Source organism: Penicillium psychrofluorescens (assembly GCF_964197705.1).
Source record: "Penicillium psychrofluorescens genome assembly, chromosome: 3".
Classification (NCBI taxonomy): domain Eukaryota; kingdom Fungi; phylum Ascomycota; class Eurotiomycetes; order Eurotiales; family Aspergillaceae; genus Penicillium; species Penicillium psychrofluorescens.
The window spans coordinates 4,219,377-4,244,365 of record NC_133441.1 but is presented as its reverse complement, the minus strand read 5'-3'; the positions used below and the strand labels follow the sequence as shown (position 1 = coordinate 4,244,365).

At 51.8% G+C, this 24,989-nt stretch overlaps 10 protein-coding genes and 2 non-coding genes across 12 annotated transcripts; 7 read left to right on the top strand and 5 right to left on the bottom strand.

Annotated features, from left to right (window-relative positions):
• Positions 1–642: 642 nt before the first annotated feature.
• On the top strand, positions 643–769 carry PFLUO_LOCUS5733. The gene has a single exon. It is a non-coding gene; the product is annotated as a tRNA-Met (tRNA).
• A 1,217-nt stretch (positions 770–1,986) lies between these two features.
• PFLUO_LOCUS5732 lies at positions 1,987–2,113 on the top strand. Its single transcript has one exon. It is a non-coding gene; the product is annotated as a tRNA-Met (tRNA).
• Positions 2,114–2,690: 577 nt separating this feature from the next.
• Positions 2,691–3,871, bottom strand: PFLUO_LOCUS5731 (uncharacterized protein; the record flags this gene model as incomplete). Its single annotated transcript, XM_073783205.1, has 2 exons — positions 2,691–2,787; positions 2,841–3,871. The coding sequence occupies 2 exons, from the start codon at positions 3,869–3,871 to the stop codon at positions 2,691–2,693; spliced, it is 1,128 nt and encodes a 375-aa protein (XP_073639784.1).
• Positions 3,872–5,173: 1,302 nt separating this feature from the next.
• PFLUO_LOCUS5730 (uncharacterized protein) lies at positions 5,174–6,566 on the top strand (the record flags this gene model as incomplete). Its single annotated transcript, XM_073783204.1, has 3 exons — positions 5,174–5,397; positions 5,515–5,732; positions 5,992–6,566. 3 exons carry the CDS (start codon positions 5,174–5,176, stop codon positions 6,564–6,566), a joined length of 1,017 nt encoding a protein of 338 aa, XP_073639783.1.
• A 201-nt stretch (positions 6,567–6,767) lies between these two features.
• Positions 6,768–7,075, top strand: PFLUO_LOCUS5729 (uncharacterized protein; the record flags this gene model as incomplete). The annotated part of the gene is made up of 2 exons (XM_073783203.1): positions 6,768–6,857; positions 6,911–7,075. 2 exons carry the CDS (start codon positions 6,768–6,770, stop codon positions 7,073–7,075), a joined length of 255 nt encoding a protein of 84 aa, XP_073639782.1.
• Positions 7,076–7,576: 501 nt separating this feature from the next.
• Positions 7,577–9,329, bottom strand: PFLUO_LOCUS5728 (uncharacterized protein; the record flags this gene model as incomplete). Its single annotated transcript, XM_073783202.1, has 7 exons — positions 7,577–7,863; positions 7,914–8,008; positions 8,065–8,153; positions 8,210–8,398; positions 8,456–8,894; positions 8,945–9,023; positions 9,074–9,329. 7 exons carry the CDS (start codon positions 9,327–9,329, stop codon positions 7,577–7,579), a joined length of 1,434 nt encoding a protein of 477 aa, XP_073639781.1.
• A 1,104-nt stretch (positions 9,330–10,433) lies between these two features.
• PFLUO_LOCUS5727 (uncharacterized protein) lies at positions 10,434–11,339 on the top strand (the record flags this gene model as incomplete). The annotated part of the gene is made up of 1 exon (XM_073783201.1): positions 10,434–11,339. One exon carries the CDS (start codon positions 10,434–10,436, stop codon positions 11,337–11,339), a length of 906 nt encoding a protein of 301 aa, XP_073639780.1.
• Positions 11,340–11,873: 534 nt separating this feature from the next.
• PFLUO_LOCUS5726 (uncharacterized protein) lies at positions 11,874–13,870 on the bottom strand (the record flags this gene model as incomplete). Its single annotated transcript, XM_073783200.1, has 5 exons — positions 11,874–12,141; positions 12,192–13,432; positions 13,487–13,654; positions 13,705–13,772; positions 13,822–13,870. The coding sequence occupies 5 exons, from the start codon at positions 13,868–13,870 to the stop codon at positions 11,874–11,876; spliced, it is 1,794 nt and encodes a 597-aa protein (XP_073639779.1).
• A 374-nt stretch (positions 13,871–14,244) lies between these two features.
• On the bottom strand, positions 14,245–15,926 carry PFLUO_LOCUS5725 (D-lactate ferricytochrome c oxidoreductase; the record flags this gene model as incomplete). Its single annotated transcript, XM_073783198.1, has 2 exons — positions 14,245–14,280; positions 14,331–15,926. The coding sequence occupies 2 exons, from the start codon at positions 15,924–15,926 to the stop codon at positions 14,245–14,247; spliced, it is 1,632 nt and encodes a 543-aa protein (XP_073639778.1).
• A 536-nt stretch (positions 15,927–16,462) lies between these two features.
• On the top strand, positions 16,463–17,566 carry PFLUO_LOCUS5724 (uncharacterized protein; the record flags this gene model as incomplete). Its single annotated transcript, XM_073783197.1, has 3 exons — positions 16,463–16,648; positions 16,727–17,481; positions 17,536–17,566. 3 exons carry the CDS (start codon positions 16,463–16,465, stop codon positions 17,564–17,566), a joined length of 972 nt encoding a protein of 323 aa, XP_073639777.1.
• Positions 17,567–18,105: 539 nt separating this feature from the next.
• On the top strand, positions 18,106–20,487 carry PFLUO_LOCUS5723 (uncharacterized protein; the record flags this gene model as incomplete). The annotated part of the gene is made up of 1 exon (XM_073783196.1): positions 18,106–20,487. The coding sequence occupies one exon, from the start codon at positions 18,106–18,108 to the stop codon at positions 20,485–20,487; it is 2,382 nt and encodes a 793-aa protein (XP_073639776.1).
• Positions 20,488–21,936: 1,449 nt separating this feature from the next.
• Positions 21,937–24,470, bottom strand: PFLUO_LOCUS5722 (low affinity potassium transporter; the record flags this gene model as incomplete). The annotated part of the gene is made up of 2 exons (XM_073783195.1): positions 21,937–22,755; positions 22,806–24,470. The coding sequence occupies 2 exons, from the start codon at positions 24,468–24,470 to the stop codon at positions 21,937–21,939; spliced, it is 2,484 nt and encodes an 827-aa protein (XP_073639775.1).
• Between the last annotated feature and the right edge of the window lie 519 nt (positions 24,471–24,989).

Below are 24,989 nucleotides of genomic sequence, written 5' to 3'. Positions count from 1 at the left end.
TGGTTTCTTGTCAACCCGGACCACAGTTAAATTCCTTGTCCTGCCGAATCCGTTCTATGCAACTCCTCGGAGATTCCACGGCGAAAGCTCCTTCTGCGTATTACCGCCGGCATCACTCGCACGGCTCCAGATCTCCCTCCCCGGGCCCAGAGACATTCCCACTCTGGCCGTCCACAATACCCATCACCATTTTTGTTCACGGCTCGACCCGCTCAACTCGGCCTCTACCCCTTGAGGGTTGGGGGTCCGACTTTAGGGGCGATTATAGAACTATTCATGCCGTAATATTAATTGATCGATTGACTAACAATGCTTGGCGGGTGTAGAATAGTAGCGCTACTCGGCTGGTAGGTGGTTACGCGCCGGCTTAACGCGAGAAGTTATAGAGCGGAAAGGAGGCCTTTTCTGGCCTCATAAGCGGTCATTTTCAGGGTCAAGGTCCTCGCATTCTATGTGTAGCGTGACCCACGGGCCTATAGGGCTGTTCACGATGCGATTTCGCAGGGAATTTCCGTTATCGCATATCGCATCGCAGAAACTGCATATCGTGAACAGCCCTACAGGATTATACCCGCCGGTCCACAAGCAGACTTCGATCTAAAGGATCCTCAGACCATCTTTGGAATCTGTTTCACCCATCCCAGCATGTTAGCTCAGGGGAAGAGCGCCGGGCTCATAACCCGGAGGTACGTCTCCACTTTGTTCAACATAAAATTGAACAAACATTAACTTTGCAATCAGGTCCCTGGATCGAAACCAGGACATGCTATCCTACCTTTTTTTTCTTACTTCGAACAAGTAGGCAACCAAAAGATATTATAAAACGACAGCGTACTTTCCGGCATCGTCACTTGAGTTGTCTGAAATTCTTTTAATTAATTCATTCTGCCAAGCCAGCCTACGTCAAAAAACACAGCCTCCATTTCCTTTTTCCTTGATGGCTTTAGCTTTTGTCTAGTAGCTTCCACCCTAATCTGAGCTGAAATTGCTAGCCGTCTAAGGCCATTTTGATGTCCCCGGTCGTCTAAGAGGCTCAAGCGACTAGGGGAAGATCTCTGATATTTAAACTATTGATTATTCGATAGTGCGTTGTATGTTTGTTGCCTCACTATACCAATGGGGGTATATGTTGCCAGAGTACCAACAACAAATCGCGCCCTTGTAGACTATGTCTATCTCTAGACCCTTTAGCCTAGTAAGATCAAGTTCAATACAAGGGAGACGCCCGACATGCTGTTTAGTCAACTATAGGTAAGATAGCAAACCATTATCCAAGCTCGCGGTTGAGCAGTCGCTGATAACGTCCGTAGTTTAGTACCTCACTTAGCGCGTTTCTATCTACCTTTTCATGGGGCGTTCACCCTCCCAATCAAGCTCCAGCCCGGTTGTTTCTGTTTTTAATGTTGGATGGGTGTTGTGGACGAGCTGCTGATGCATGTCTATCGCGATGATATTTTTGTTTGAATTTTTCTCCGCAATGTGGACAGATTAGATCAGTATCAGGATCCTCATACGGCTCATGTTGATGATGCATTTGACGGATTATACTCAATGCAGTATCACATGGCGTTCCACACTTTTCGCATGCTAGCTACGAGAGCGAGATTTAACGTCTACGCGCCCTTAGAGTCAATCGCATATGCGGTTTATAGTCATATAGGAAACGCCTAAATCACCTACGATTTTAGTAGGCGATTAGCCTAGCTTAAGGGCATATATACTTGTGGAGCGTGTTAGACTAGAAAGTTCATTAGTGAGCCTTCGAATTCCCACTTATTTCGGTCCAAACCGACGCATGGTTGTTGAGTAAACTAAGAAAGAAAATAATAGGAGTGCGTAGTATACGCGATAACATTAAGCGCGGTATCGCTAGACTAAATTGACGTGTTGTATGTGGTTTCATAATAAAGGTATTAATGGTAATAAAGTATACATTTGTCTGCGGTTGGTCATGTTGCAAAACATGGACATTCCGGTACCCATCTCAGCATGTTAGCTCAGGGGAAGAGCGCCGGGCTCATAACCCGGAGGTACGTCTCCACTTTGTTCATCAGATAATTGAACAAACACTAACTCTACAATTAGGTCCCTGGATCGAAACCAGGACATGCTATCCTACCTTTTTTTTTTCTCATTCTTTTTCATTTCAAATACGTTTCTAACCATTTAACCATTATTTGTGTAAATTAAAAGCAAACCCACACATAGAAATCTAGCGAGCACAGTGGGGTGTTTAACGAAGGCAACAAGTCTTGTCAATCTTAACCAAAATTAGGAAGCAACTTCATATAAGAAACCTTCTTGTGATTATAGGTTCTTTGAGTCAAGGAGTTCGATTTGGGTTGGCTGAGATGATTGAGATATTATTTCGGGGCAGCCTTTTATTGACTTGATCAGTTCTCTGTTTGCTACAATGACCCTATGATATCGATAGCGATTCTCCATCTTACAATCCATTTTCAACTCCGGAAAATCAAGAGCATCATAAGGGTGCAAGATCACAATGAGCGCTCAAGGGCAAAAAGACAAACAATAAAATTACATCAACGTGCAAATGAACAAGATACGAAAGAACAACAGCTTACATTCAGTTAGACCGAGTATCTTCAAGATCTATTTAAACGCAATAGCCGGGATAGACTGAGCAATAAAAAAACAGATGGAAAAGCCAAAGCTGCTCAACAGTCCCTTTACGATCGCTGCAACCACTTATCCGTAGCCGAGTTGTTGAAAGTAGTCATCTGATCCGTCAACTCGGTATATGGTTCATCATAGGGGTCCTTGATTCTGCAAAAGATTAATGTCAATATCCCATGCGATAGAACTAGGTGCAGACTTACCCCCATCCTCTGGCAACGTTCTCGATATATGAGCACCAGTGCCAGCCCACGAACCACTTCTCCTGCAGAACCCCAGCCAGACTGGCGACGTAGTCCTCCCCGCGTTCCCGCTGTCCATTGATTGCGCTTGTCCGTTTTGGGTTCTTCTCCGTACAGCAGAAGTTGCCAATATCAGCCAGTAGTACTGGTTTCCCGCCACACTGCTGTGAAAATGTTTCCAGGTCGTGTCGCATCTTCTCTCGCGCTACCGGAGTCGGCGCTTCCACGAAGTACTGGACAGACAGGACGTCGACATACTTTGACATCGCGTGGAGCACGGCTTCGGGGATCCCCTTGTTGCCGTTGTACCTATCTCCGAGAATGAGGTGGTTTGGATCCTGCTCCTTGATCGCTCCCACAATCGTCGCATAGTACTTTTCGGCAATCTCGCCCACCTTCTTTGCCCTCTCGGAGTTGCTCAGATCTTTCAGCTGCGGGAAATCGGCCCCAGAGGCGTGCCGAATCCAAGCAGGTATATCAACAAAATAGTAACCTAGCAAATTGGTACTGTCCTTGTGTTGAGAGCATACACTTCGAGCGAGGTATTTGCACCACACCTCAAACTTTTCGGAAAACACATCATGAAAGATGGGATTTCCATTCCAATCCTCAAATTCCATGACGCGAAGCTGAACAACATATGGCATCCCAGTGCTCTTGAGTTCCTCAGCACTCCAGGGGAACAGACTGTGCTGTAGATCTATGGGTTCCCCATGCCAGTCTAACGCCTTCCCCCAGTCGCCGCCGATATATTCTTGTGTCCATCCGATCGTGTTGAAGCCGAACTTTTGGAAGTCCTTGACAACCCCATTTTGTATCCAGGACGCTCTTGAGCCATATTTGCGATCCCAGATTGACGCATTAAAGTCATACTTGAGGTTCGACTCGTCCGCGTGATTCAGGCCAATGGAGAGAAAGGGTTTGCCGGATGGATCGACGAAGAACCAACGTCCATCTTTGTCCTGTTGTACACGGAAGAAAGAGTTCTCCATATTCGATACAGGCGCTGATGCAAAATGAGTGGAGGGCAACCCGCTCGTGGGAATGAATCAACTGCGCAACTTGGGAGGTACACAGGGGTCGGAAAAGTCTTCAGAAAGAAGAGGAATGATCGGCCGAGACAGGCAGCGGCTACAGATGATAGTGCAGTGACCACCCAAAGAGGACCACCCGACGCCAAGGCACTAGTAAGGTCTACACTCAAATTAGGTTCGGTTCTCCGCTAGTGGATCAAGCTTCCAGATCTCGAGGGCGGCGGTAATAATTCACGACTCCGGAGGATCCGTGTGGAATGGGGGTGGAGTGAACTTGAATTAAGAACAGGGTGATGTCACCACTTGCCTTGATCTCTGCGTTTTAATTCTTCGGATGCTCGGTAGCAACGAGACAGTATGCACTCATCCCTTGGTCTCTGGGAATGACTGACGGAGAAAACGGATGACAGATCGACCAATCATTACCCAGATAGTAGTGGCTGAATTTACTCCAAATCACAAGATAAAGGAAGTCTGACCTTCTAGGGTTAGTCCGGCAATCTGTGTTATAGTGCAAAATCCATAGGAAGCGAATGAACGCACAAGGGCAAAAATGTCAAAAGCAGTTTTAGTGCAGACTTTGGCGGCGCTGCTGGACAGGATTCTTGCTCTTGGCCCACAGGCCCCCATTGGACCATCACTATAACCGTTTAACCATTTAAGCGCCGAAGCTTTCGCGAGCTCCAAGGTCAGCGAGCGGCGAAAAAGAGTTGCTCTGGGGAAGTCATGCGGGGGATGTGCACATGCATGGAGGAACGCACTACGCAGCCCTGGCAAATCGCCTAGAAGCTTGAATTAATCGGTGGTTGTGATCCGCAGCCGGCCAGTTTGACGAAACATCTCCGGAACCCGGCCAGGGAACCCGGCCAGCGACCCGAATGCCGAGAAGGCACAGGATTCCGGGACTGACAGTATGACTGCTATCCGATCATGCCATTCCTACTCTCCCATCTGCTCATTCAGCCTCAAGGCGCATGAACCTTGGGCCCAAAAAAGCCAAAGAATCACCACCGAGTGGAAATAAGCGTTCAAGCGTGTAAGCGAGCGAGCAGGCGTATCTGACGACATCTAATTAAACTTTTACCCGGGGTTAACGCAGTCGGGGGGCGTGGATACACCGGGGTTTTCCCACGGGGATTTGTACCTGCATGACCCATGGTGATCTGGATGACGGTATGTGCTGGAGGTATTTATCTCCCTGCCGATCCACCTCTCGTGCTTCATCTCTCTCACAAGGCCCAAATTCCGCAACCTCCAAACATGGCGGTTCAAACCAAAATCTGGCGCAATTGGTCGCCTCGGACCGTCCTTTTCGCAATCAACATCTTCGCTGCTGTTGCGATTTTCTTCGAAGGCTATGACCAAGGTGTCATGGGAGGTGTGAATGGCTCTCCAGACTACCAGAAGGTGGTGAACATTGGCCCTGGAGATGGCACTGTCACTCAACCAACCAAGCAGGGTGGTCTGGTAGCGGTCTACTGTGAGTGCGCTGATTAGACAAGGAAACCGGCATCACTGACTGACATGATCCTAGACTTGGGTGCTCTCTTGTGAGATAATTGCCTCTGGCCCTCTACCCGTTTCACGACTAATGAATCTAGTGGATGCTTCTTGGGCGGTTGGTTAAGCGACAAACTGGGTCGCATCAAAATCGTCTTCGTGGGGGCATGCTACTGCCTGCTTGGAGGTGCCTTGCAGGCGGGCAGCATCAACGCCAACATGTTCATTTGCGCCCGAGTCATCACGGGCATGGGTACCGGCCACTTGAATGCGATCGTTCCAGTTTGGTCGGCCGAGGTTGCCCAGAGCCATTCAAGAGGTTCGAGCAGCTACACACCTCTCTCCAACTGCAATCGCTAACCGTTGTATAGGAGCCTTCATTTGCCTTGTGTTCTTGGCTAATTATATCGGTATTTCAATTGCGTACTGGCTCTCCTTTGGACTCAGCTTTACCAGCGAGAGCGTTGGTCCTAGCTTTCGCTGGCGCTTCTGTCTTGCTTTCCAGTGCATACCGGCAATAATCCTCGCGTGCGCGATTTGGTTCCTCCCCGAATCCCCGCGATGGCTTATCAAAGCAGATCGCAATGAAGAGGCCTTGGAAGTTCTTCAAGCTCTGAGAGGTGGCAATAGCACCAGTGCTGAAGCAATTCAGCAGGAGTATAACGAGATTCTTGATGTTGTCGAGGCCGAGAGATCTCTGGCTCAGAAGGGTAATTTCCTTTCTCTGTTTTTTGGCAGCGCGTCGGGCAAGCTTCACTTGCCTCTTCGAGCAAACCTGGCTTTCTGGCTTCAAGTTATGATGGAATGGAACGGCATCACTGCAATCACAGTCTTCTCGCCCACGATCTACGCGCAAGCCGGGTACGGCACAACAAAGGCTGGCTGGCTCAGTGCTCTGACCAACACAGTCGGTATACTTGGGACCCTCATCGCCTCCCAAACAATCGACAGATTCGGAAGAAGGAAACTCTTGTTCGTCGGGGCTGCTGGTATCGCCGTTACAATGTTCTTGGCTGGCGGGTTCGACAAGCTGCTTGTTGAGCGGCCCGACCAAGCTGCGCAGTACGGTGCTGTCAGTGTCCTGTGGATCTTCCTATACACTCTGATTTATAGCTCTACGTGGCTCATGTATGCTTCCATTGCCTTCTCCTAATACTGTCAAGGGGTTTTGCTAATATTGTCGCAGGGTACCTTTCGTTTATCCAACTGAGATTTTCCCAGTCGCCAACCGGGCTTTTGGAAACGGTTTTGGCGTTGCAGGGTATGTCAGGAGCTTCAATGAACTTAGTGCTCGAGCTAACTCTTCCATAGATGGGCGATTGGCTGTGGCTCTTCCATTCTGGCAAATCCGGTCATGTTCAGCCAGATCCACGAGAAGACCTTCTACGTTTACGGTGCATTAAATATTGCTTGGATCCCCTTGGTTTACCTATTCTGGCCCGAGGTACTTGTCTTCCCTGGTAGCATTGTGTGTTCTCAACTAATGCGAAATTCTAGACAGCAAAGCGCTCGCTCGAGTCTATCGACTGGCTGTTCGAGTCACCCGTGCCATTCACCTGGAAGCAAGAAGCGAACTATAACCGTACAAAGGCGGAGTTTGACAGGCTGCATTATAACAACCATGCTGACAAGCAGGATGGTACACTCTCGGAAGTGGAGTAAAGTACATATCATCAGCCGCCGATCTACAATCGGACTTGCTCCGTTGCTCCTCATCTAGGGTCGAGGAAGATCATTGAGAGGTGCAGAGACAGGAGGGCGCCATAGTTTTATAAAATTACAACTTTTGTTCCTGATAAGCCTTTTAATATGTGCTCTAAGATAAATGGGGTGATCTCAACAGCGGTACAAGAAGGAATTCACGAGATTCCTTCAACGGCAATCACAGCAATTACTGTTCTTTATCAGCTCCCTACAAGCCATACATTGCTCCTACTAGGGCACGTTCTCTGTGGAAGTTCCGGGATCTTTTTTGAGCTGGGCATGCTTCTTGACTAGTAATACAAGTTTAGATACAAATCACCCACAGAGATAGAGCAAGGATTATGTACAAATTGACTATGGAGACAAGACAAGATTCTATAACTTCTAGAAGTGTATGGCCTTTCGGGCTTTGATACTATTGAAACGAGACAAATATCTCAAACCAACCGCTCCCACCCTCTAATTCTCCGAGGTTGATACAGTGGCCTCGGAGTACTCTGCCGTTCCCTTTTCGCCAGCGTTCAATGTCTTGGCCCTGTCATCAATGGCTTTGGCTTCGGCGTCGACGCTGTCAAACAGACGACGTTCGGCGACAGCGATGTTACCACCAGCCGCACGAAGCATTCTGTCGTACTCGCGCTTGTTGGCACTAACCCGAAGCGAAGGGGAAGCGAAGAGCAGGTTCATTTCTTCAAGAGAGCGGCCATTGGTCTCAGGGTAAATGAAATACACTGCAGGTATTGCAACTGATCGACCATCGTTAGTATGTACTTAAAAATGGCGGCAAGCAGCTTACTGATATTGAAACAGGCAAAAAGGATGAAGGTTCCGTATCCTATATTTTCCAACATGATGGGGATGAGCAAAGTTGTGAGGCCAGAGCCCACAGACCTGAAAATCGTCGTTAGTTCACTGTATCGACCCATTCTGTACAGGATATGACATACCATCCAAAGATTGCGAAGGCGTATCCTTGAGCCCGAACTTCTTGTGGCCAGATCTCTGTGGCATACAAAAAGCATGGCACAATGATGAACTAGGACGCGTTAGAAACCGATCCGTACACTTAGAAGGGAGGGAAGGGGGGTTCACCATGGTGAAGATCCATAAGAAGATGAACAACATGGAGGCAGACACGACACCGAGTCTCTCAGCTTTGGAAAAATTATCTGTGTCCTTGGAAGCTTTGACGGAAGCAGCGCAAATGAAGAGAACAGCGACCTGGCACGAAAATCCCGTCAACATACTCTTGATTCGACCGAAGCGATCGATGACAAGAGTCTATGCTATGTTAGTACATAATGCACTTTCCTGGGCACGTAGTTAAGGGATACTTACAGCTGCCAACGTTCCGAAAACGCCACACAACGTGTTACAGAAACCGGACATCCATGCAGATTTGGATGCAGTGAAACCGGCCTGCTTGAAGAGCTCCCCTGAGTAGGTAGTAATGGCCATAATACCGCTCCACATCAACATCTGCTGTGTAAAGAAACTCATCCAGGCTCGACGACCGAGGTGGAGTCGACCGGAATAGCGCCCGAAGGCAATGTTCCAGATGCGGTTGCGCTTGTGTTGGGATGCCTCCACAACGGCCTCAAGCTGCTCCACTTCCGCCACAAGAGCAGGATCGTTGTGATGGAGATCTCCACGAACCTTTGCTAGAACGTCAATAGCCTCTTGCCGACGGTTGTTAGCAATGAGCCAACGAGGCGATTCTGGCAAGAACACAACGGTAGTGGCGATGAGGATGAGGGGGACCGTCATGAAAGCCAGTCTTTATGGTATTAGCAATAGTCTTGTGAAAAGTGGAGGAGGATGTCTCACGGAAATCTCCACTTGAAGGATTCATCGGAGTTGTTTCCAACACCGTAGTTGATCCAGTAGGCAATGACGATACCGATATCTAGAACGATGAGCTACTGGGAGGGTCAAGTGGAAGAAGAAGACACTCACAGTTAGAGGTAAAGACCAAAGCGAAATTCACGCCTCTGTTATGAGCCCTTGCCAGCTCCGAGATCCATGGTGGCACAATCGTGTTGATGAATCCAATTCCGATGCCCCCAATAACTCGAGCCACGATGAACATGTCACTGCTCTGGCTGGCAGCCATGAGAGCTCCTCCGAGCATGCCGAAGACCGAGCCGAGCCAGACACCTTTCTTTCGACCATAATTGTCACCGAACCATCCAGCAACAAAACATCCAAACATGGAGCCGAAATAATAAACGGAGACAATTCCTCTAGAAAACGGTCAGATAGGAACCAGTGAATTTGGTTTGATATGACCAACCCTTGCTTGGTCGGGTTGGTGATTACACCGTCTGAGCCAATCTGAGTGACTCTAATGAAATCCGATGTACTACTGACACCGCCCATCACACCTAACGACAACAATCAGCTTGGCAATAAGGAGGCATGCTTTCAATACGCACCTTGATTGTAACCTTCGATAACCAAAGCCGTGGCCGAAAAAAGGTTGAGCATGAGGAGCAATAGCTTCCCAGGAATACTCCGCCATGCTTGGAACCCCATATTGGCTGTCTACGGTGCGATTTTTTTCGGCCGGTACAGCTCACTATGGAAAACGTGGGGTCTGGGGAGAGATGGACCTGGAGTCAGTGTTTATAGAAAATCGATTTCGGGCGGCCGGAGAAGGTTTCATCCTAGACAAGTAGAAACGGACTTAACGACTCCAAAAAAGAGATTCTATTGGATGGAAAGAATCGCGGTAGATCTGGATCCGGCCACGCGCGATTTCCAAGAAATTATGATTATTCCTTCGATAACAAACGCCTGGACATGGATAAAGCTGTTAAACGCTTAAATCAGCGGCGCTTTAGCAGCCACACTTGGCCTCCGTTGGCGTCTAATTTCGAGTCGACGCTTACCCCCACAACCGTCTGGGGATAGCCTGGCGCGGCCCCGGTACCAGGGAAGACCTTGTGGGGGTGAGACAAATATGCTTGCGGGATGTACAGACAAGTACATAACTCGAAAGTTATGAAGAAACGGTAAATTGGTAAAACGGTTAAGTGGTTAATTGGTAAAACTGTTTAGTGTTCGCGCTACTCATCGCACTCCGCAAGCATCTTGACATCTGACAGCCTATCCCCGCCTTTGGGGTGGAATCTGTTGATTCAAAAGTTTTGCGAAGTGGGCTCGGAGTGGTGTTCCGTGATCTCCGTGGTACAATTATATGATTGGATTCCACCCCAAAGTCTTCCAGAATCTGATTACCTTCCAAGAGCGATCTCGAATCTACTTTCGAAAAAAAAAAAAAAAAAACACCAAAAACCCCTTGAAGCTGCCCTCCATGGCCTCTCACAACTCCGTTAAGACGATGCATCGTCAAACACATCTCAACCGAGAAGACCCCGAAGTCAGGCTATACTACCAAGAATGCCTACCCGCCCAAGAGAAGAAAGGAACGATCCTCCTCATTCACGGCTTTCCCCAGAGTTCGCATCAATTCCGCTTCGTTATCGAGCCACTCGCTCAAGCTGGATATCACGTCATCGCGCCAGATTATCGAGGACATGGCTTCTCTTCCCACCCCTTGGGTGATTCCGGCTACACCAAGAAAGAACTCGCGACTGATATCTTCCACCTGCTCACCAAGCATATCGGCGTCACGGAGAAGGTACATGTGGTCGGGCACGATATTGGCGGCACCATTGCCCACGCCTACGTCTCTCAATTCCCAGACCATGTCGCCAGCGTGATCTGGGGGGAATGCCCTCTTCCCGGAACCACGCTATTCGACAAGATCAAGCACACGCAGACCCTCTGGCACTTTGATTTCCAAAGCCACAACCCTGAATTCTCGGTGGCGCTCGTACAGGGCCGGGAGAGGATGTACTTGAAGCACTTCTACGATCGACTGACACAGAACTCGGCCGTTTTCACTCCCGAGGTCCTGGACTTCTACACGATGCAGTACCAGGTGCCCGATGCTCTGCGATGCGCCTTCCTCAGCTATCGCGCATTCACGGAGGATGGGAAGCACAACCGGGAATGGCTGCAGCAGAACGGGAAGGTGAAAGTGCGCGCTATGATTCTATCGGGCGATCATAGTTTTATTGCCTCGGAGGCGGAGAGCATGGCGAAGGAGATGTATGAGAACGTCAAGGTTGGCACTGTGAAGGACAGTGGACACTACCTCGCAGAAGAGAATCCCGAAAGCTTCGTGGAGGAGGTTTTGGCTTTCGTTGAGGCGTAAATATTGTTAGGGCTGTGACTACCTGTGGAGGTTTCTAGGCCTTGATAGGCCATGTTGATTCCATAGACCTGAGTAATACCATATAGAAAAAATGCTTTATCTAGGTATTGGCTCTGTTGTATTCATCAGTGATTATGAACTACCTATTCCTGACAAGAATACTACGCATAACTTTGTCTTTAATCTGCACTGTAGCAGGTAGGTTTGAGGTCAGAAGCAGCAAAGAGCTCGCCTGCCAAGCTTGAGCTGTGATTACACTAATTTTTATAGTGAGAAATAGTCCAGAGATTACTTGAATAGATCAGATAGAGAGGCTAGAGGCTATATGATGAGTGCGAGAAGACAACCTGCACGTAGCAATGATATTACACCAGAAATGAAACCCGCACAGATTGTGAGAACTCCATGACCCGAGAAGAAAGTAACAAGCGAAGGGACACCAAGGATGCGAGGCTTGGAGGAGGGCAAAAGGCAGAGTGTTATACAAACAAGCCCCAAAAAAAGGTCTATACAACGAATGAAAGACAAGAAGTGTTACATGCCAGGCCACCGATTGCGGAGGCCCTCTGACCAGCGCTGGTAGAGCACATCTGAGAGCTGTTTCGTATGCTCCATGCCCGACACGTGCTGTCCGGGAAGTTTGGACAGTGATGGCGGTTGGGGCAAGGGCTCGGTGATCTGAGACGACTGTCGGCGCCGGTGGCTCTTCAGATGCGGGTTGTTTTGGGCCAGGACCAGACGCGGCCGCTGGGGGGAATCGGATGGTGGTTCGGCAGGGATGAGAGCCGAAAGCCGGGTGTCACTGTAGATCATTAGCATTGGGTGTCTTGAGATCGGATGGGCAAGGCCTACGCTTGCAGTCTCTCGTTCATGGTCCGGATGATGTGGTAAAGACCCTCCGGATCGACCATCTCCAGATCACTGAACGCCTCCGCCAGCCGGGAGATGGCCTCCCGCTTCTCGCCATCGCCGGTTGTGGAAAGGATCTCTTGGCAAGAATGGCCAATAGCTTTGCCATATGCGCGGCGACCAAGTTGAGCTTCTTTGCTGGTCGATTCAGCCGCGAGAACCTTCGGACTGACATTCTCATCGTAGCCCTGCGAGGCCTTGGAAGCATCGTTGGGGACCTTGTCCGAGACACGACGAAATTGCCGAACAGTCGATGGGCTATTGCCAAAACTCAAGTCCAACCCCAAGGGTTGCTTGACACCGCTGGATCGCCGCTTGGTGTTGGCCCGGCGCACGGAAGGGCTCCTCTCGGCCTCCGGTGCTCGTCGGACGGTGGAATTGGGCTGGTGTTTAGGTGGTGGCGGTGGTTTGGCAAGAGGTACAGAGATTTGCATATCCTTCAACAGCTCGGCCGGATCGGTATCGTCCTCTTCATCCAAGGTCGTCCAGTCGGTGCCCTTGGGAACCCACATGCTCGGAGCTTTGACGGTATCGAAGACCCAATCGTCGTCATCAGCAGATTCGGGCTTGGTCATGGTGTTCAAGGACTCTGCATAGTACTTCACATCCTTGTTTACCCCTCGACCGGCATCCCAGTCCTGTTTGCGATGTATAAGCTCTTGCAGAGCCTCGGTTTTCCCTGCATTGCGAATAAACTTGTGTCTCAACAGCTCTTTCGCACTAGGCCGGCGGTCCGGATCCTTGGTCAAGCATTGCGCAATGAAGTCCTTAAATGTACTGCTGTATTCATTGCCCTCCAACCTGGGAGCGGGCTGCTTCGGAATGAGAAAAAGGACCTTCATCGGGTGGGTGCTGGCATGTGGTGGCTCGCCGTTGATCATCTCGATCGCGGTAATCCCTAATGACCAGATATCCGCCTTGAAGTCATATCCAGCCTGCTGGATTACTTCCGGCGCCATCCAGAACGGTGTTCCCACGAAGGTATTGCGCTGTGACTTGATGTTGACCAACTGCGCGGCGACTCCAAAGTCCGCCAGCTTCACTTTCCCCATGTTTGAGAGTAGGACATTGGCGGCTTTGACGTCGCGATGGATCTTGCCTTCGGTGTGGAGATAATCGAGCCCCTGGAGGAGCTGCTGGCAGACGATGGCCACATGTGCTTCGTTGAAAACCCCTGGTTTGAGCTGGGTGCGTGTCAGTGACAGTAGTGAAACTAGCGGATAGGCATCTACACGTACCAAGTCCAGACAGGATCCCCCTCCGAGGTATTCCATGACAATCCACAGCTTGTGGCCCTTGAGGAAACTGGCCTTGTATTGTGTCACAAAGGAGCTGGCACAGGTGGCCAGGACGGATATCTCCTGCTGAATTTCTTGGATGTCGTCTTCGCTAGACTCGAGATCAATCTGCCAGAAAATGAGTCCATTGTACCCCCATCCGGTCGGAACTGACGTACATGCTTGATCGCGACAATCTCCCCGGTGGAAAGGTCAATGGCCTTGTACACCACCCCAAAACTCCCACCTGTCAACACATTAGTGGATTGAATATTTGTGAGATTGGTCGCACTTACTCCCCAACTCCTCCATCATCTGGTAGTGGCTCGCCATATCGTCCGCCATGCTTGCGCCAAGGTCGGGCCCAGCTGGCTTCTCCGGTCGGACAGGGCTGCGACGGGGCCGAGGGTCATCCAGGGAGACGGGGAAGACCAAATTCGAGCTGGGAGGCTTGACTGAGCACTCTGATCAAATCGAGGCCACGGGCAATGGGGATGGGGAAGAAGAAAGGAATCCCGGGGATAGGAGAGGAATAATAGATGGTTGATTATTGTTGTTCGTCTCGCATGGCAACGCCCGAGCCTAATGGGGCACTAGTCCGGATTGGGCCCAGCGCGAGCAAGGGCCCGTTTCATTTCTATTGGTTCGCGAATATCATGTCGAGATTCAACTTCAAGTGAGAAGCGTCAACTAACTCTCCTGCTATTGTAGTTCTAACCTTATTTTATGAACTTATAGGGATTCATTATCGATTTCTATTCCATATTAGCAAGATTCCAACACAGTGGGGAGGGGTCCAACTCACCGGATCATACAAATCCTTCAGCTGCTTCATCAGCTTCACCATCGTCTCGTTCTGGCTGTACCCGATAAATTCCCGCTTGGCAATGCCCAGCCCGTGTTCCGCACTGATACTGCCTTGTCGCTTTTGGATCCACTCGTATACCCATGGCTCGATCGCCTTCTCGACCTCCTTGTCGTACTGCCGCACGGAGACGTTCAGGTGTAGATTGGAGTCGCCCATATGGCCATAGCCCACCACGGCGCGCACCGGGAAGGAGTCGTCATCGCCGACAAATCCCTTCTGCACCAACCGCTCCTTACAGTCCTCCACCAGCTGATACAGCTCCGGCAGCGGGATCGACACGTCGTACTTGTAGGTGCCACCCAGATGGCTCAAGGCCTCGGTGATGCCTTCTCGCCAGCGCCACAGGGACCGGAACTGGGTCTCATCCTGGGCCAGCACGCCGTCGGCGACGATGCCCTCGCCCATCACATGTTCGAGGAAGGATTCCAGCTTGGCCATGTCGTGCTCGGCATTGGATCCGCTGGTCTCCACCAGGCAGTAGAAGGGGTGCTCGCCCTCGAGAGGGTACTTGTTGCCGGTGGACTCGTGCACCAGACGCTGGCTGCGACCATCCATCAGCTCGAATGCCGAGAGAATCTCGGAAAGCTGGCCCTTGGCCTGGAGATAGGCCTGCTGGACCTGCTCGAAGCTCTCCAATCCGAAGTAGGCGACGTTGACAGCCTTGGGCCGCGGGGGGCACTGAATTGACACGGCAGTAATCAGGCCAATCGTACCCTCGGCACCAATAAACAGTTGCTTTAGATCATAGCCCGTATTGTTCTTGCGCAGGGTCGAGAGGGCATCGACAATGGTCCCGTCCGGCAGGACCGCCTCGAGACCCAGCACGCTCCCGTGCAGACTGCCATACCGCAGTAAACGCAGACCCCCCGCGTTGGTTGAGACATTGCCTCCAATATGGCAGGATCCCTTCGCACCCAGGTCCAAGGGGAAGAGATGGTCGTGCTGGGCGAGATACTGGTCCGCGACTTCAAGAATGACACCTGCATCAGCGACCAGCACCCCCGACGCCTGGTCAAAAGAGTGAATGTTGTTCATGCGCGACATATTGATGACAATCTCATCAAACACGGGCACAGAGCCACCGACCAAACCGGTGTTTCCTCCCTGCGGCACCACGGCCAATCTGCGCTCATTGCAGTATTTCAGCACCTTGCTGACCTCCTCGGTGGTCTGGGGCTTGAGGACCAGGCGGGTGTGGCCACGATACTTGCGCATCCAGTCGCTGTTGAAGGGCTCGATGTCGTCAGTCGCATCAGCGGTCACCCCATCCACGACGGCGGACTCGGCGCCCAGCAGGGATTTGAAGTGCGATACATCGTCGGCGGACAATTCGGCGAACCGCGAGTCGCGCTTCACGTTTGGGTAGGCATCGCTAGTGTACTTGATCTGTCGGGATTCTAGCCGAGCGGTAGCGGAGGTAAAGGCGCGCACGGTCGCGTTAGGGGCGTGAGAGACGACGGGTCGAGAAAGCAGGCGAGGACGAGGCACTCGAGTCCGCCGCAGCGCAGCGGAGAGATTCCGGGCACCGGGCATGGCGTGTGAGTGTGAGGGAAAGAAAGAATTGGGGGTTCGGGAGAAAGAGAAACGAGAGAATGAATGATTTTGGGTCACCGGCAGTTTAAGGCTTCGGTGGAGAAACGCCGATCGCGGGATCGTGGGAAAGAGAACGACGTCGGCGAATTTCGGGCATTCTGGCTGGATTCAGTATAAGGTCGTGCTGTAGAGTGCTACATCTAGCCGTCAATTGCATGCCCTGAATATAGAGCAACATGAGTTCCTCCGGCGAGGGAATTCCCGGTCAGGATATCTCTCTCTGAGTGAGCAGCCTTCATAGAGCTGGCTCTCCGTCCAAGGTTCCTCGAATATGTATGAATATATTTTTCCTGACCAACAGGACCCATTGACAAACAACAAGGACCTCCAACCAGATCCACCCCTTCAGACTGATTTCTCTCATTGAAGCATTCGAGTAGGTTACGTCATGCCGGGACCCGCAAGCAGCACCACTATGGACTGGCCACTTTTTCTTCTTCCTTCTGCACCTTCCAAACTTCCTGCCATTGACCATCATGACCTCCATTGTCCTCGTCACTGGAGCTAGCGGACTACTCGGGCGCCAGGTGTTCAATGTCTTCCAGCGGTCCGGAGTGCTGGTCGTCGGCCAAGGCTTCACCCGCGCAACGCCGCCAACGATTCTCAAGGCAGACCTGGAACAGACGGACGAGATCAAGAGGATTCTGGACGAAGTGAAGTCAGTGAGCGCGGTGACTATCCATTGCAGGTGCTAATTGTCTACGCAGGCCCCATATTGTCGTCCACTGTACCTAACCCAGCGCCAATCCCTATACATGTCCTCCGAGCTGACTCGAGCATCAGGCGCTGCAAACAAGTCCCCCGAGCTGTGCGATAAGAACCCTGAGCAAGCACGCAAGGTCAATGTGGATTCAACCCGTTGCTTGGCTGAAGAATGTAACTCGCGCGGGGCCTTCCTCATCTACATCTCCACCGACTACGTCTTCCCCGGCGTCGAAGGTGAAGCTCCCTATGAAGCGAACGCAGAGACTCGACCCCCAAACCTGTATGGCCAGTTGAAACGAGACGGCGAGCGAGCCGTCCTGGAGGCCACAAACGACACAGGACTGGGCGTGGTCCTGCGAGTGCCAGTACTGTACGGTGCGGCGCGCAACAACTCCGAGAGCGCGGTGAACACGCTTGTCGACGCGGTCAAGAAATCATCCGACGCCAATGCCGGCATCAAGATGGACGACTGGGCCCAGCGGTATCCCACCAACACCGAAGATGTGGCGCGCGTGTGCCGCGATATCGTCATCAAGTTTCTGCGCGAGAAGGGCAAGCTAAAGGAGCTGCCACATATCTTACAATTCTCCTCCGAGGACCGCATGACCAAGTATGGGATCTGCGAGAGGCTGGCGCATATTCTCGGGGTGTCGATGGAGGGCATGGTGAGAAATCAGCAGGGAAATGACCCCAACGCTGGGGTGCAGCGGCCCTATGACACGCATCTATCGACTAAGTCGCTAGTGGATTTGGGGATTGATGTGCGCACCACAGACTTTGAAGCCTGGTGGTAAGTGTTTCCTTGTTGGGTGAGATGTATGAGATGTACTGATCTCTAGTATAGGCGGCAATCGCTGGCCCCGAGCCAGAAATAAAATATTTCGGATAAATGGATCTCGACAGGGTCGGACAAGCCTCCTGCACATCAGAGGACGAAGTAGTACAGACTATTAGTTCAATAATTAGAACTACTGAACTCACTCGGCATTGGCAATAGTACATAGTCGGTCATAGAGGAGACGCAAGGCGGAAACCCACAGCAGTTCCGTCCTAGGTCCAGTATGCCGACAGGCTTGTTCATCTTCACTTCTTTCTTTCCTCTCAGCACTAGCTGCCACTCACAACCGATATCCATACATCACGATTTGGTCGGTTCGTTGGGTGGCACAGGGACATTCCTCTCCCGCGTTCCACCAGCCGTTATCTTTCTTTCCATTTCCGTCCTCCCACCCCAGCCCTCCCTGCCACCCACATTCTTCCTTGTACCTGAAGCGTACCACCCCCCGGATTCCGTGCGCCCTCAGCATGCTCTGCTGAGTCGCAAAGTGTCCTACGCCCCAGAGACTCCCAGAGACACACGTCAAGCACCTCCATGTACCCCGCCTCCAAGAAGTGAAACTATCTCGTGACAATCATGAGGAGACCCCACGGCTTGGGTCCGACCGCGCAGCCAGCGCCCCAGTTTACAATAAAGCATGACTCGGTGCGCAATGCCTGTGTCTCACCCGAAACTAGCGCAGAGCAGCCTTCGTCTCCACCCACTATGAATGGGAACAATGCTTCGATCGCTCGAAGTATGTCGCGGTACCGGCGCAATCGACCAGGCGCCAACGACAAACCACCGACAGCCGTCCCTGCAACCCCTGCGCTCCCGAAGAGTACGCGATCGCAACCGACTGAACATGCACTGACCCAGAGATATCGTAAACAAAATGCATGTGATGCCAGAGATATTGAAGACACTAGGACGGCACAACCGAATGCGGTGGATGATGATCAGCTGGCAAAGGAAAGACAGCGGCAGCATGCGATGGATCAATTGACAGGAGCCAGTGAAACCACTCGCGCAATGTCTGCACAACCGCGAAGACGGGAAGAAAACCAACAACCGACAAAGGAAAAACAAAGGGACGAAGAGAAATACTCAGAGGCGCAACTACAAGCCAGCCGGCCAGATCCTGCCGCCGAGAACCGCAAGTCTTTCTTGCAGAAAGCCAAGCTCTCCCGGTCCAAAGAGACCTTCAGATCGGATGATTCCACTCCAAAGTACATCGAAGTGGGCGGAGGAGGCATCGTTCCTGGCATCGACGCGCCCGTCTCGGCGGTAAATGCAGGCGAGCGGCGAGTCCTCGTGCAATATGGCGAGCTGACCATGGATTTCGCCGTGACGCCATCTACTCAAGCGCAGGACATCTTGATGGCTGCCCCAAAACGGCTCTCTCGCGACGTTGATCCTGCCAAGTTCATTCTCATGGAATCCTTTCACCAGCTCGGCCTGGAGCGACCTCTTCGGCGATACGAACGAATCCGGGACGTGATGAATTCGTGGGCTCATGATAACGACAGCCGCTTGTTTATTACCCCGCCGGCCAGTGTGGACGCCTTGGACCAACTGGATGCCCAGCACATCTCCAGCGAGCAGCCCCGCGCGGTGACTGTTTACCTTTACTACTCTCAACGTCCGCGCAGGTGGGATAAACGCTACATCACCCTGCGTGCCGACGGACAGGTTACCATGGCTAAGAAAGAAGGCGCCAAGGACCAAACGAACATCTGTCACCTATCTGATTTTGACATCTATGTGCCCAATGCTCGGGCTCTCGCCAAAGAAATCAAGCCATCAAAAAGAATCTGCTACGCCATTAAGAGCCAGCAGAAATCCAGCATGTTCTTGAAATCCGAGAACTTTGTGCATTTCTTTACAACGAACGACAGAACCATGGCAGAAAAGTGGTATCAGGCAGCCCAGAAGTGGCGGAGCTGGTATATGGTCAACACCCTGGGAGCGGGCCAGAGAGTTGAAGAAGAGGCGGCCTTGCTGAGGCAATCTGAGACTCGCACCAGTTCGTCGCGAAAGAAGACACTTTTGGAAGACGCAGAGCCGCCAATGCAGGCGCAAAGATCTGTTGATCAGCAGAGAACAACTTCTAAAGAACTCTCCACTCGGAAGAAGACTCAGCGCGAGCACGCACCCCCGCCATCTTCTTTCCCCGAAACACTGACGGTCAACACGAACGTCGCCGGGTCCAATGGGGGCAAGGCATTGGTGCAGGGGATCTCACCAGAGGAGGTGGAAGCATCGACATTTTCACCAAGTGGGCTTCTGGGTCGCACATACACCCAGAGGCAGCGCGCTATGCGTGAACAAGAAGAGAAGGACAAGCGAGCCGCGCAAGATCCACCATTCTCTTCACATGGCATTTTGGGCGGAAGCGGCCCCGCTACGCCCACGTTTGCTTCGAGCCACTGCAACGGTCGAAGCAACACGATAGTACAATCCTCTGATGCCACGGGATTCGTCAATCGATCCCAGTCCGTTCATCAAAATGGCAAGCCTCTCATCGACCTCACGCCCGTCTTCCACGAGCCACCACAACATACCCGCAAGGGCCGAGGTGTAACCGTCGAACGTGGCATGCCCTTGATTGACGCCGCCACCGGCCCTGGTCTGGCTCCCATATCGACGAATATCCCTCCTGCAACTGCTTGGCGTCGACCACCCGCCGACCCTAGTCCTCGGTCCCGATACCGCTCAAACACTACAGGAAGAGACCGATATCACTCACAGCCCCACGCTAATGGTTATCCCACCTCCACCGGAGTGAGTCCAACCTCACCGGATGGCCCCTTCATACCCAATAGTCTGCTCGCTTCTTCCACCCGAATGTCCAACAGCCAACGTACAGCTGGCACGGGGAAAGGCGTGGCAACAGGTGACCGCAACGCGGCGCGGCCGATGTTGGACATGTCCCCGGAAAGCCCCTTCGTGGAGGGCAGTCTTCTGCGACAGTTGTAACCTTTCTTTCTGCACGATGATCACGACAAATCTACGGAGTAGTGGATTATGATTTCGGATTTTTTTTCGGGTTAGGAATGCTCTTTTTGTCTGTTGGAGATGATGCCATGTGTTGTTGGTCTCATATCTCCGGTCCTCAGCACTGGCTAGTCTCGGAGCTTTCTCGAGATTGGAACTATTATGAATTAAGAGATACCCAATTCAAGTTGAATTACTATTGATTTTCGAAACAAGCCCATTGAATGCATTGCGTACTATCAATATCTCCAAGCCTCTCATACGTACTATCCTTTCCATGGCGGTGATATGCGCAGTACATTATCTTAGGTCTCGCTAACAATTGACATGAGATACTGGTCCGGCCCATAGCAGGAAGGGCACTTCCTCCTTGCCCTGATGGAGTCGGCGAGCCCCGCTCCCGTAGGATGCTGAGCGGCGCCCGCAGGAGGCGCCCAGGAGGAGCCGGGCGAGATGAAGGTACCTGGCCCTTACCTTGGAGCATTGGGCGTGAAAGGGCCATTACAAGATTGTCTAAACTATATGCGGTATAGAGTTTCAGTTCAATTTCCCATCGGCCGGCTCTCCATGGTCCCATACTAATGCCCTGGATTCCTGATCGGGGCGTTGACCGGAATCCCCACTCTAGGAAGCGATCTACTTCTATAGTTGTGAGGACCACGAAGTAGATGCTAGGAGCAAACTATTGTGTGAAGGCCGGTCAATAAGGTCTTGCTTTTCTATAAATATGGCCCGTTTCTCCGGGATTGAATCTCAACCCACTCTACTGCAATATCAACTATCTATATCATTAACTTATCATTGTCAACCCTGCCAACATGAAGGTCTTCAGCTTCCTTGCCATTGTTGCTTTAGCTGGTCTCAGCCAGGCCGCGGTCATTGAGAAGCGCTGTGGTGATTGTATGTCTCTTTCCCATCCCTATATCTATTATTGAATCCGAGCTCCTAATACCTGATTTGCGTCTAGCCGGCGACACCTGCTCCCTGGACAGTGATTGCTGCTCTAACCAATGCAATTGGCCCGCAGCTGACGGTTCTTTCGTCCAGCCTACTTGTGCATAGGTATAATCTTCTTTCGGTTCAAAATTGATTGATCCACGTGCTGATTTCGGGTATTTTCTGGTAGAGTTCAGAGCCCGATATTGCCTTGTCTACGATTTCATAACCATGGCTATTTGACTTTTCCAGCCACAGGCAATGTTCATAATTAATAGACGCTTTCAATGAGAAAAACTTGGCACTGCGTGTGCGATGCACGAATGCAGAGTATGTGTGTATTAAATTGCAGATATGAAGATAAACAGTGTATATCACCAAGATGTATGTATGTTCAGTATGCACGAACCAAAAAAAAAAAACCAAGAAAACCCCCGAAAATGGCTAAGTACAGATGCTCCAACAACAACGCCAAGGCCGTTTTATATACCCTTATTACCGGTTTGACCGGACGGTCGACTGGCGATGCACGAGAGCATCACCGTTGGGCTGCGCCTCGTTCCAGTCATAGGTATCCAAACCCGTGGACAAGGCGCCGTCGGGGCGGGATTGAGAGAGGGAGCGTGTTTGCGGCCGTCCTACGGATCCTGCGCCGCTAAGATTGGAGGTACGGCGGCGTATACGACGCTCGGCATCTTCTGTTTCGTGGCGGTTGAGCGCATCGGATGGAAGGAGGACGGCGCGATCCAGGGAGTAGGGCAGACCACGATGGCGACCACGGATCTGCATGGCAATGATCACCAGCTTGGAAACCACATTGAACTCGCCAGAGAATGAAGGGTCGGTGCCTGGATACCCGAAGGACAGGCCCACGGTACCGTAAGCGGAGACAACCTCAAACAACACGGTGAACAGCTGGAAGCCGTAGTCATTTTCGTTCTGTATCCGGCTGCCTTCTGCGATAGCGATGATGAACAGCCCCATGAAGACATACCACAAGTCGAAACTCAGCTGGCGACGCAAGTGGGTGCCAATATAGTTGGGAGTGGACTGACTTATGTCATCACTATCATCTTCGCCGGTGTTGCTGTAGACGCCGAGACTCTTCTCTTCGTAGACGTTGGTTCGGCGCATGGAGATGGCGATTGGGAAGACGGATATATACATCATGATCAGGTACGAGACCTGGATTGCGGGATGAAGATCGTACAAGCTGATGATACCGAATCCAGCCGTTCGGGTGGCTGCTGCTTGGAAGAAGCCATCCACGACTCGGACCCCGGGAGAGAATTGAGTGACCGCGCGGTCGTTGAGCTGCAAGATGGTTGGTTTAAGAATGGAAGGAAAATCTGGAAGAAACTCACATCTAAAATGATGAAAAAGATAACATCAATCCCGTTCAGTGCCGCCAGAATGGCAACCAGCCACCAGGTCGCATTCCGGGGAAACAGAAGAGTGAAACACCGTCGCGGATGATCCAGAAGGAACTTCAACTCCTCCCACAGAGCGGTGCCCCGAGGCACTATCTTGGAAATGACCCAGATAAGAAAGCGAAGCATACACGGGAACGCCGTGTTACCAATGATAATCAGGAATGCAAACATCAGCAGGGGGAAGATGGCCCTTTGGAAAGAATACATCGAGTCTGGGGTCAGTGTAAAACCCAAGTCGTTGAAAGCGGATGCGGCCGTGAAAAGCCCCCACCAGGGGCGACCAACACCATCCGACCGCACGACATTGCCCCAGTGATCTTCGGTCATGATCCAACCGATCATGCTGACCGCACCGATGACATGGAAACCAATGTAGTAAAAAATCAGCACGACCGCGAGGGTCTTGAGCGCGCGGTACTCGATGCCACCCAGCTCGTCACGCTGTTCCTCGGTCAGATCGACGAAATTGGAATTCCGAGCCACCGTCGCATTCCAGCTGAGATAAGGCTGAGTCGGCTGTTCCTTCTCCTGTGTGAAAGAGCGGAAGAGGCCCCTGAACGTGCTTTTGCGCGTTATAGCTGGGTCCAGGGTCTCGCCCCCATCATTGGTCTCGCGGACAGTGGGACGTGTATCTAGTCGAGGAAAAGTACTTCCGCGCGTACGGGAGCGCATAATGTCCGGCTCGTTGATCGTGATGTGTGGTCCTTCACGAGGACCGATCTGCTCGGATTCCTCTGACTTTCGAGACTCGCGCCGGTACGCAGACTCAGGACTTGGGGGCTCAGCCTGCTTCTCCCCCCCTGCCTCTTCGAGCGCCTCGCCGAGTGCCTGGGGAACACCACCGCGGTCGTACTCGCGGGGACTGGGGATCCGCAATGCGCCTTTGTTTTTGCGCTGGTTCTCCAAGAAGGCAATGTGATGTTCCGGGCTCAGCTGGCTGGGTACTCGCAAGCTACCGAGCCCGAAGCGTTGTTCCAGGGGGGGATTCTCCGGGTCATCCGAGTCCGATTGGCCACCAATTGCTTTCCCGTTTGGCGGTCCAGGGCTTGTATTGACCTCGTCCGGGGCCTTGTTGTTGAAGCTATCCGGTATGCGGGTTTCCCTGGCATCGCCGGCACCGTCGCGCATGACGACAATCGAGCGACCGCCGACTCCCAATTCGGCGCGGCTCAGGTCCTGTCCTTCCTTGTCCCCGCTGACAGTCTCCATGCGAGACCGGGTGCGACGTATGGCTCGGGCATCGCGCACCACATGCTGAAAACGTTTTTCGAACCAGTATAATCGAATAAATACGACGGCACCATGGATGAAGATCGGCGTGCACAGACACGTGACTAGATAGAAAGTAATTTGCTGGTAGAGGAGCAGCTCGTTCAAGTTGACGGTGTTGAGCCCACTCTGGGTGGCGGCACCTGCAGACAGAAAGAGCGCGTCGATATAGGCGATATTGCCGGCGGGATAGACAATAATGGAGCAGATCAAGGCCGAGCATATGATATAGCAATAATGTAGGAAGATGAAGTTGAGATGGATCTGATTCAGCAGCGGAACTCGAGCTTTGAGGGCGTTCACGCGCCGGACGGTGGCCGCGAACATGGTCGGAAGGCGACGCGGCCGTCGTCCCCTGCTCTCTGTCCCCGAAGGCGTTTCAGTTGGGAGGATGTCGTGGTGGGAGAGGGGGAATTTCTCGATCCTGCGCAGTAGTTTTTTGGTTAGCTTTAGCCACCCGCATCATACCACTGCACGTACATGTATGCGGTACTGTCGATCGCTAGTCCCGGGTAAACACGGAGGGACGCAAGATAGGTAGTGTTAGTCGCGAGGCATTGAGCCCGCGCGAGAGACGGGGGCAATCGACATGGTGGTGAGCTGGGGGCGGAGGTGGAAAAGGAAGCTGAAGCAACTCAGGTCATGGAGGCGAATTGCAAACGGATTAAATAACGGTACGGAATGGTATGGGTGCCAAAAACGTGCACTGTTTGATCGCCGGTGGCGGAGCAAAATGGCCGTAATTACGTGTAATCAAAACGGGGGAGAGGCCAAGCTTTTTTGTCGGGCGGATTCGCTTTGTCGGGCGGATTCGCCACGCCAAAAAAAAAAAAAAAAAATTAAGAA